Source organism: Physeter macrocephalus, chromosome 8 (genome assembly GCF_002837175.3).
Source record: "Physeter macrocephalus isolate SW-GA chromosome 8, ASM283717v5, whole genome shotgun sequence".
NCBI lineage: Eukaryota > Metazoa > Chordata > Mammalia > Artiodactyla > Physeteridae > Physeter > Physeter macrocephalus.
Genome location: NC_041221.1, coordinates 59,278,665 through 59,290,791, shown reverse-complemented (window position 1 = coordinate 59,290,791; position 12,127 = coordinate 59,278,665). Strand labels below are relative to the sequence as shown.

General features: G+C 37.8%; 1 protein-coding gene across 2 annotated transcripts in view; it reads right to left on the bottom strand.

Moving 5' to 3' along the window:
• Nucleotides 1-12,127, bottom strand: part of MTREX (Mtr4 exosome RNA helicase) — a 134,509-nt gene that overhangs the window by 63,672 nt on the left and 58,710 nt on the right. For both annotated transcript variants that reach the window (XM_024130240.2, XM_024130274.2), the window contains one exon: nt 11,850-12,000. In XM_024130240.2, coding sequence (XP_023986008.1) covers nt 11,850-12,000 — 151 coding nt within the window. The remainder of the gene's footprint in view (nt 1-11,849; nt 12,001-12,127) is intronic.

Below are 12,127 nucleotides of genomic sequence, written 5' to 3'. Positions count from 1 at the left end.
GAATGTTTCAAGAGACAAGAAAAGACACTACATAATGAGCAAGGGATCAATCCAAGAAAAAGATATAACAATTGTAAACATTTATGCAACCAACATAGGTGCACCTCAATACATAAGGAAAATGCTAACAACCATAAAAGTGGAAATCGACAGTAACACAATCAAAGCAGGGGACTTTAACACCCCACTTTCACCAATGGACAGATCATCCAAAATGAAAAAAAATAAGGAAACATAAGCTTTAAATGATACATTAAACAAGATGGACTTAATTGATATTTATAGGACATTCCATCCAAAAACAACAGAATACACTTTTCTTCTCAAGTGCACACAGAACATTCTCCAGGATAGACTGCACTAAAGTTTGAATTCCACTCAAAGCTGTAGAGGACTGTTCTGAGGACCGGGATAATTTCTGCTGTAACACAAGCCATGTGGCTGACAGGGTCTTGGTGCTCTGGCCATGTTTCAGGCCTGTGCCTCTGAGGTGGGAGAGCCGAGTTAATGACACTGGTCCACCAGAGACTTCCAGGCTCCACGTAATATCAAATGGCGAAAGCTCTCCTAGAGATCTCCATCTCAATGCTAAGACCAAGCTCCACTGAAGGAACAGCAAACTACAATGCTGGACACCCTATGCCAAACAACTAACAAGACAGGAACACAACCCCACCCATTAGCAGAGAGGCTGCTTAAAATCATAAGGCCACAGACACCCCAAAACACACCACCGGACGCGGTCCTGCCCACCAGAAAGACAAGATCCAGCCACATTCAGGAGAACATGGGCAACAGTTGCCTCCACCAGGAAGCCTACACAACCCAGTGAAGCAACCTTAGCCACTGGGGGCAGACACCAAAAACAACAGGAACTATGAACCTGCAGCCTGCAAAAAGGAGACCCCAAACACAGTAAATTAACCAAAATGAGAACACAGAGAAACACACAACAGATGAAGGAGCAAGATAAAAACCCACCAGACCAAACAAATGAAGAGGAAATAGGCGGTCAACCTGAAAAATAATTCAGAGTAATGATAGTAGAGATGATCCAAAATCATGGAAAGAGAATGGAGAAAATACAGGAAATTTTGAACAAGGACCTAGAAGAACTAAAGAGCAAACAAACAAATGATGAACAACACAATAAATGAAATTAAAAATTCTCTACAAGGAATCAATAGCAGAATAACTAAGGCAGAAAAAAGGATAAGTGAACTGGAAGATAAAAAAGTGGAAATAAGTACCGCAGGCAGAATAAAGAAAAAAGAATGAAAAGAATTGAGGACAGTCTCAGAGACCTCTGGGACGACATTAAACGCACCACCATTCGAATTATAGGGGGTCCCAGAAGAAGAGAAAAAGAAATGGACTGAGAAAATATTTCAAGAGATTATAGTTGAAAACTTCCCTAATATGGGAAAGGAAACAGTCAAGTCCAGAAGCACAGAGAGTCCTATACAGGATAAATCCAAGGAGAAACAAGATAAGACACATATTAATTGAATGATCAAAAATTAAATCCAAAGAAAAAATATTAAAAGCAGCAAGGGAAAAACAACAAATAACATACAAGGGAATCCCCATAAGTTTAACAGCAGATCTTTCAGCAGCAACTCTGCAAGCCAGAAGGGAGTGGCAGGACATATTTAAAGCGATGAAAGGGAAAAACCTCGAACCGAGATTGCTCTACCCAGCAAGGATCTCATTCCGATTCGACAGAGAAATTAAAAACTTTACAGACAAGCAAAAGCTAAGAGAAATCAGCACCACCAAAGCAGCTTTACAACAAATGCGAAAAAGGAAGTTCTCTAGGCAGGAAACACAGAGAAGGAAAAGACCTACAATAACAAACCCCAAACAAAATGGTAATAGGAACGTACATATCAATAACTACCTTAAATGTACATGGATTAAATGCTTCAACCAAAAGACACAGACTGGCTGAATGGATACAAAAACAAGACCCGGACATATGCTGTCTACAACAGACCCACTTCAGACCTAGGAACACATACAGACTGAAAGTGAGGGGATGGAAAAAGATATTCCATGCAAATGGAAATCAAAAGAAAGCTGGAGTAGCAATACTAATATCAGATAAAATAAACTTTAAAATAAAGAATGTTTCAAGAGACAAGAAAAGACACTACATAATGAGCAAGGGATCAATCCAAGAAAAAGATATAACAATTGTAAACATTTATGCAACCAACATAGGTGCACCTCAATACATAAGGAAAATGCTAACAACCATAAAAGTGGAAATCGACAGTAACACAATCAAAGCAGGGGACTTTAACACCCCACTTTCACCAATGGACAGATCATCCAAAATGAAAAAAAATAAGGAAACATAAGCTTTAAATGATACATTAAACAAGATGGACTTAATTGATATTTATAGGACATTCCATCCAAAAACAACAGAATACACTTTTCTTCTCAAGTGCACACAGAACATTCTCCAGGATAGATCATATCCTGGGTCACAAATCAAGTCTTGGTAAATTTAAGAAAACTGAAATTGTTTCAAGTATCTTTTCTGACCACGATGCTATGAAACTAGATATCAATTACAGGAAAAAATCTCCAAAAATACAAATATATGGAGGCCAAACAATACACTACTAAATAACCAAGAGATCACTGAAGAAATCAAATAGGAAATCAAAAAATGCCTAGAAACAAATGACAATGAAAACACGACGACCCAAAACCTATGGGATGCAGCAAAAGCAGGTCTACGAGGGAGGTTTATAGCAATACAATCCTACCTCAAGAAACAAGAAACATCTCAAATAAACAACCTAACCTTACACCTAAAGCAATCAGAGGAAGAACAAAAAACCCCCAATGTTAGCAGAAGGAAAGAAATTCTAAAGATCAGATGAGAAATGAAAAAGAAATGAAGGAAATGATAGCAAAGATTAATAAAACTAAAAGCTGGTTCTTTGAGAAGTTGAACCATTAGCCAGACTTATCAAGAAAAAAAGGGAGAAGACTCAAATCAACCGAATTAGAAATGAAAAAGGAGAAGTAACAACTGACACTGCAGAAATACAAAGGATCATGAGAGATTACTACAAGCAACTATATGCCAATAAAATGGACAACCTGGAAGAAATGGACAAATTCTTAGAAAGGTATAACCTTCCAAGACTGGAGAAGTAACAACTGATAATGTAGAAATACAAAGGATCATGAGAAATTACTACGAGCAACTAAATGCCAGTAAAATGGACAACCTGGAAAACATGGACAAATTCTTAGAAAAGTACAACCTTCCGAGACTGAACCAGGAAGAAATAGAAAATATAAACAGACCAATGACAAGCACTGAAACTGAGACTGTGATTAAAAATTAAAAATCTTCCAACAAACAAAAGCAAAGCAACACATGGCTTCACAGCCAAATTCTATCAAACATTTAGAGAAGAGATAACACCTATCCTTCTCAAATGCTTCCAAAATATAGCAGAGGGAGGAATACTTCCAAACTCTTTCTAGGAGGCCACCACCACCCTGATACCAAAACCAGACAAAGATGTCACAAAGAAAGAAAACCTGAGGCCAGTATCACCGATGAACACAGATGGAAAACTCCTCAACAAAACACTAGCAAACAGAATCCAACAGCACATTAAAAGGATCATACACCATGATCAAGTGGGGTTTATCCCAGCAATGCAAGGATTCTTCAATATACGCATATCAATCAGTGTGATAAACCATACTAACAAATTGAAGGAGAAAAACCATATGATCATCTCAATAGATGCATAAAAAGCTTTTGACAAAATGCAACACCCATTTATGATAAAAACCCTCCAGAAAGTAGGCACAGAGGGAACTTACCTCAACATAATAAAGGCCATATATGACAAACCCACAGCCAAAATCGTTCTCAATGGTGAAAAACTGAAACCATTTCCTTTAAGATCAGGAACAAGACAATGATGTCCAATCTCAAAGGCGACAAGAGACCTGTATGCAGAAAACTATAAGACACTGATGAAAGAAATTAAAGATGATACAAAGGGAGGGAGAGTTATACTATGTTCTTGGATTGTATGAATCAACACTGTGAAAATGACTGTACTACCCAAAGCAATCTACAGATTCAGTGCAATCCCTATCAAATTACCAATGGCATGTTTCACAGAAGTAGAACAGAAAATTTCACAGTTTGTGTGTAAACACAAAAAACCCTGAATAGCCAAAGCAATCTTGAGAAAGAAAAACGGAGCTGGAGGAATCACACTCCCTGATTTCAGACTACAGTAATCAAGACAGTCTGGTACTGGCACAAAAACAGAAATATAGATCAATGGAACAGGATAGAAAGCCCAGAGATAAACCCACACATATGGTCACCTTATCTTTGATAAATGAGGCAACAGTATACAATGGAGAAAAGACAGCCTCTTCAATAAGTGGTGCTGGGAAAACTGGACAGCTACATGTAAAAGAATGAAATCAGAACAATCCGTAACACCACACACAAAAGTAAAAGTCAAAATGGATTAAAGACTGAAATGTAAGGCCAGAAACTATAAAACTCTCAGAGGAAAACATAGGCAGAACACTCTATGACATAAATCACAGCAAGATCCTTTTTGACCCACCTCCTAGAGAAATGGAAATGAAAACAAAAATAAACAAATGGGACCTAATGAAACTTAAAAGCTTTTGCACAGCAAAGGATACCATAAACAAGACCAAAAGGCAACTCTCAGAATGGGAGAAAATATTTGCAAAGGAAGCAACTGACAAAGGATTAATCTCCAAAATTTACAAGCAGCTCATGCAGCTCAATATCAAAAAAACAAACAACCCAATCCAAAAATGGCCAGAAGACCTAAATCGACATTTCTCCAAAGAAGATATACAGATTGCCAACAAACATATGAAAGGACACTCAACACCACTAATCATTAGAGAAATGCAAATCAAAACTACAGTGAGGTATTACCTAACACCGTTTAGAATGGGCATCATCAAAAAATCTAGAAACAATAAATGCTGGAGACGGTGTGGAGAATAGGGAAACCTCTTGCACTGTTGGTGGGAATGTAAATTGATACAGCCACTATGGACAACAGTATGGAGGTTGCTTAAAAAACTACAAATAGAACTACCATATGACCCAGCAATCCCACTACTGGGCATATACCCTGAGAAAACCATAATTCAACAAGAGTCATGTACCAAAATGTTCATTGCAGCTCTATTTACGATAGCCAGGACATGGAAGCAACCTAAGTGTCCACTGACAGATGAACGGATAAAGAAGATGTGGCACATATATACAATGGAATATTACTCAGCCATAAAAAGGAACGAAATTGAGTTATTTGTAGTGAGGTGGATGGACCTAGAGTCTGTCATACAGAGTGAAGTAAGTCAGAAAGAGAAAAACAAATACCGTATGATAACACATATATATGGGGAAAAAAAAAAGGTTCTGAAGAACCTAGGGGCAGGACAGGAATAAAGATGCAGACCTAGAGAATGGACTTGAGGACATGGGGTGGGGGAAGGGTAAGCTGGAATGAAGTGATAGAGTGGCATGAACATATATACACTACCAAATGTAAAACAGATAAGTTAATGCGAAGCAGCCACATAGCACAGGGAGATCAGCTCGGTGCTCTGTGACCACCTAGAGGGATGGGATAGGGAGGAGATATGGGGACATACGTATATGTATAGCTGATTCACTTTTTTTATAAAGCAGAAACTAACACACCATTGTAAAGCAATTATACTCCAATAAAGATGTTTAGAAAAAGAAATTATATTGTTTGCTTTTTGTTGTTGAGTTGTAAGTAGTCTTTATATATTCTGGATACTTGACACTTATCAGATACATGATTTGCAAATACTTACTCCCACTCTGGGTTTTCTTTTCACTTTACTGTTGGTATATATTGAAGTGTAAAAGTTTTAAAATAGATTTTAGATAAAATGCAATTTATTTATTTTTTCTTTTGTTGCTTGTACTTTTGGTATCTTATGTAAGAAACCACTGCCAAATCTAAGGTTACGTAGATTTTTAGCTATGTTTTCTTCAGAGTTTTATGGTTTCAGCTGTTTATTTAGGACTTTCATCCATTTTCAGTTAATTTGTGTATATGGTGTGAGGTAAGGGTCCAAATTCACTTTTTCTGCATTTGGCTATCAACTGTCACAGCAGCACTTGTCAAAAATCAATTGACCACAGATATATGGGTTTATTTCTGGACTCTCAATTCTATTCCATTGACCAAACTCCTGTATTTAACCTGTGTGCTTCAGTTTCTTTACTCACAAAATGATAACATTAGTAGCCATACCCCACAAGGCTATGGTTAGAGACTGACAGAACATATGGAAAGTACTTGGCTAACAGTATAGCACACTGTAAACACTAAGAAAGGATATTACTGTATTATTATTATTTTAAAATTATCATCTTCAACCTTCTCAGACTGCTCCCTCTAACTTCTGGTCTTTTGCACTCTCTTAGGCATTTAGGTTGTTAATTTATTTTTTTGGAAAGACGGAAAGAAGGAAAAGGTAAATGTGACAGCCTAGGACCATGATATCAGACATGGGAATAAGAGAAGAAAAGTTTTTGATTCCTGAACCCTCCTTAATACCCCACGCATATCCAACTTCTGGCTGAATTCCCACCCCACACAGTCATCCTTATACACAGCAACAAATCCAATCTACTGCATGGAGACAGAAGGGAAAGATGTCGTCACCAACAACATGATCTTCTGACTAAAAACAAACAAACAGAAAACTATTAAAAGTTTGTTTCTCTCCCCAATTTACCAGGTCTTTTCCTTTCTGCATCTATTCTAAGTATATGACACCAACTTAAAAATTCACTTAGGAGGCATCCCATTTTAAAAGTAAAAAAAGGAAAAAAAAATTTAAAGAAAGCTTTTAGAAGTCACTTCTCTTCCTTCCCTCTGAAGAGTATCCACCTGCCTCATAGGCAGCTCCTAATTTCCACTGGCACACTGTAACCCTGCATCCTGCTCCTGTGAGCTGACCACTAGAGAGCTCTGCCTCAAGGGACTTAATTCCTGCAGACTCAGCTTCAAGAACCCTTGCCAGCCTTGCCAGCCCTCACCTTACCTCTGTGCCCCTCAAGTTTTTCTATGAGCTTCTGTGAGCCAACCCTCACCTGGACACCCTTATATCCTTAGTATCCAGTATAGCCTGGCCCCCAGGGCTTCAACATGGGGTTTATCCATGAGTCCTTTCCTGCAGAAGGTACAGCCACTTCCAATGACAGGAGAACGTCCTCCTGCCTCATTTCACTGTTAGTCCTAGACAATGACTTATTTTTGGAAAAGAATATGCCTTCCAGACAACTCTTGACTCTTCTTCCAATCATTGAGGATTTCTTATTTTTGTGTTCAGATTTATAGAACTGAGGTATGAAAGAATAATCTTGGGGTATGAGGGGTGTACCAGAATAGAACAAACAATATGCATTCAGAAAGCACCCCAAGAGAAAAAAAAGGGCAACTTAACAGCATTTCCCATCTATAAAGAGATAGAGAACAACTACATGGTGGCTGGTAGCTTTTTTGTTTTTATCAGAAGTAAATAGAGAAGGGTTGCAGGGCAGAATGAGCAAGAATTAGCTCCACAGAACATCTGGACTCAAGCTGAAACCCCAAGAGACTGAGCTAACTGAGGGTGTATGACAGCAACGGCAGCTCACATGTGGTGAGAACTTTATAGTGGAAAAAGCAGTTTTTAAAATTATTTAATCTGAGCCTCCTAATACTTTTAAGTATTCAAAATAGTTACTATAATATCTGTATTATTCTTCTGGGACTCGAATCACAATTAGGAGACCTGACCCAAATCACACGCCACGTGGGAGCAGGACCAAACATTAGAACCCTAAGGTCCAGTTCCAGGATTTCCCTCATCCTTAACAATGAACAAAGCATCTCATTTTATCTCCAGATGCTCAGGAATCTTTCCAAAGTAAACACTTACATATAAATTTGCATCTGTCGATGAAGACCATAATTTCATAAACAATTTTGGTAAAAAACCTAAATCCATAATTTTTTAACCATCTGTTTAATAAATAGGATATATGTATCTCTGTATCATATACTATTATTAAGTTCCTGCACTTGCGTTTGTAGAAAGGGGGCTTAGGTCAATTTGTGCGAAGAACTTTCAGCATGCAATCTACGGGGTCAACAGTTGGCACCAACTGTGACACTCTTCTCTTCAGCTCTCCTTGCACTTGACTTTCTCTTTCTTAGAAAAGTCAACAAGAGCAATAACAATACTTCCATTGTACTTGTCCCTGGTCATACCACCCACAGAAAATACTATTTACTCTGGGCACCACATTTTAAGAAAGACACATTTAGACATTTAAAAAGTTGGCTGAAAAAGGAGCTACAGGGAGAGACTGAAATGTTATCAGGGATGTGTGAGGAGACTCAGAGTTTGCAGACCATGTCCTCCTCCTCTAAGCCTATTTATTTGTATTAATTGCTTATTTTTAGTGACACCAGAGTCAGATCTGCCAAAAAGTCTGCGGAAGTATTGAGACATGTTCTTTGGAATTTTTAATCTTTTCTTAGCTTTTTGTTTTTACCTCTAACTTCTGGTCTTTTGTACTCTCTTAGGCATATTGCATCATCCTGGTTATTTTATTTTATTTTTTTTTTGTGGTATGCGGGCCTCTCACTGTTGTGGTCTCTCCTGTTGCGGAGCACAGGCTCCGCACGCACAGGCCCAGTGGCCATGGCTCACGGGCCCAGCCGCTCCATGGCATGTGGGATCTTCCCGGACCAGGGCACGAACCCGCGTCCCCTGCATTGGCAGGCGGATTCTCAACCACTGCGCCACCAGGGAAGCCCCATCCTGGTTATTTTTAAATGAACTGCATTACTTTTTACATGAACTGTATTCCTTTCATTTGAGAATAGAAGGCTATTCTTAACACATGCTATGAGTAAACATTATCAGAAGAAGATATGATTTAAAAAATTTGGTAGACTAAAGTCAATAAGAGGTTATATGAAAAGGAAAAATATACACTGAAATGCTAATCTTGCTGCCTTACCAAAAATTACAAAGTAACACTGCAGGTATCAGTGGAATACTAAATAAGCACTGACAGGAGTTGTTTATGGAGAGATGATACACAAAGACTCTGCCTGATGCTTAAATACTGCCCCCATACTCCACTCCAAATCATTTCTGTTCTCAGACCACTTAACTAATGAATCAAAAGTCTGAGAGACAGTTTAAGAAATCACATGTGTTTTGTATCTAGGACTCTAAATACAGATATATACCACTCCAGGAAGTTAGTTTAGGTGCAGCCCGCTTTTTCCCAAATTAAGAAAAGTATATCTTGCACACCAATCAAAAAGTAGAGGAACCTCAGTATAATAAGCTGGTTTTCCTGCAGTGTACCGCCATAAGAAAGCCTCAGTATCTTAGGAAACAGCATGTGAGATATGCCCATAAACTCTTAAGACAGTCTGCAATAAATTTCCCCCTTCTGAGGGAGAGGGGCGATGGGGTTCCAAAATTATATTTGTATCATATAGAACGTAAAACAGATACAGACCTGTGAGTGATGGGGAAATGGACTGCTACTCCCAGTACTGAGCAAATTTTACAAAAGGTTAAAGTTTAAATGGCTTTACTGATGTACGGTATTACTATCATTAATTAAAAAAAGCACTTACTGAAAATTTAACATAAATGATCTCATTTAATTTTCATGAGTTGGATGAACTAGATATTATTCCAAGTGCATAAAAGAGCAAACTAAGGCTGAAGTAGTCTGTATTCAAACCCATGTCTAACTCCACAGCTCCTGCTATTAACCATGGCATTATCTATTAATGAAACGAAACAAAAGGATTAAAATTAAATCTGCACTTTTCTTTCCAGTAAAGGAACAGTGAAATCCTAGAATTTTAATTAATTAATTAATTAATTAATTAATTTTTGGATGTGCTGGGTCTTCGTTGCTGTGCATGGGCTTTCTTTAGCTGTGATGAGCAGGGGCTACTCTTCATTGGGGTGCGTGGGCTTCTTATTGAGGTGGCTTCTCATTGCGGTGGCTTCTCTTGTTGTGGGGCATGGGCTCAAGGCACGCGGGCTTCAGTAGTTGTGGCTCATGGGCTCTAGAGTGCAGGCTCAGTAGTTGTGGCGCACGGGCTTAGTTGCTCCATGGCATGTGGGATCTTCCCGGACCAGGTATCGAACCCGTGTCCCCTGCATTGGCAGGCATATTGTTATCCACTGCGCCACCAGGGAAGCCCAAATATCAGCCAGCTCAAGACTTTTTTTCATTGTTGTCTTTTTTTCAGCCAGAGAAGTTACTACATCTATTCTTGTCATATTAAAAAGGAATGACCCACACTTTAATAAAAACAGCATGGGTTAGTTAGGAACAGGAGTCCAAGTCAAACCTGCCATCAATCAAATGTGTAACCTTATATACAGACTTAACTTCTCTTATGCCTTATTTTTTTATATCTGTAAAATGATGCCAAAGCTTCTTCCAGCTCTAAAGTTTGTAATGAAGAAGCTCTCTTAATTAAGACTGAAGAAATTAGGAGGAAATAATTATGATGTCATCCAGGTAAGGGTAAAAAAAAAAATGAGAATTTAACTTACTTGGATGTTCCAAGACTTTTCATTTTTTTAAGGTATATTATTACACTTCATTTACTTTCAGGTGCATAAAATTGAGTGGTAGGGGGCTTCCCTGGTGGCACAGTGGTTGACAGTCCGCCTGCCGATGCAGGGGATACGGGTTCATGCCCCGGTCCAGGAGGATCCCACATGCCGCGGAGCGGCTGGGCCCGCGAGCCATGGCCACTGAGCCTGTGCGTCCGGAGCCTGTGCTCCGCAATGGGAGAGGCCACAGCGGTGAGAGGCCCGCGTACCGCAAAAAAAAAAAAAAAAAAAAAAAAAATTGAGTGGTAGTATCCTATCCACTTGTGATAGAAAGATATCTCAAATTTGCCTTTATTGTTAAATAAATCATAGTACATTCATAAAATGAAAATATTATGCAGTTATTAAAAACCATACTTTCAAAGAATTGAAATTAAATTTAAAAAAGCCAGAATCAGTGAGTTAGTGAATGTAAAGCATTTAACACAAGGCTAGGCGTATGATAAGTGTTTAACAAATGATATCAACTATAATAACATTGTTATTACCAAAACATTGTTAATCCCGACTTTGAAAAAACTACGAAAAATATGTATGAAAAATAAAAAAGATGGAAGAACCATGAAGTGTTAGCAGTGGTTGTGTGGCTGTCTGTGTGAGATTACAAATGGTCTTAAATTTCCTTTGTATCTTTTGCCAAATTTTGGGGTTTTTTTCTTTACAACTATGCATTATTTTTACAAGATTTACCCAAACCAGAATTTTAAATCTTTGCTTCTGTTTTAGATTTTAATCAGTTCTATATGATAATCAGCCACGATCTTCTAGAATAAGGATCAACACACAATACACAATTCTACTTGAACATAGTTACAATAGAACACTTACTTTTGGGACTTTAGAAAGCATTATATTAATTTTGAATATCATTATTCATGAATATGAATTATCATGTGATATGTCTACAACAATAAATTATACTAAATTTGAATTAACCATAGAATTATGTCCTGATAGTGTTTTCTTTCATTTTAAAATGTTCTAGTTGGTTATAATGATTTGACTTACCAGAAAAAAACCAATGGCTAAAGCAGTCAATAACACAGTAATTTTGCTATTTGGTCTACCCTAGCTAAATGAGGTTGTTATGGTAATTTTATACTTACTCTCTACTACTCCTGGAATTGCTCTATAATGCTGAAACTGGTAGAAGGATTTTTCCAACATGTACTCAGGATTTATTTCTTCTACTCGTAGTAAGTTCAAAACCATGTTGTAGGTCAAATGGAAAGCACTATTTAGAGGATCAGCTGAGCCCTGAGAGAAAAAAACATGTCAATGTTGTAGATTTTAAAAATAAATTCATAAAAATATTGATAACCTCCTGAACTGCTTAACAGTTTAGTCTTCACTAAGGAATACTACAGAAATGTATTAAGTTCTT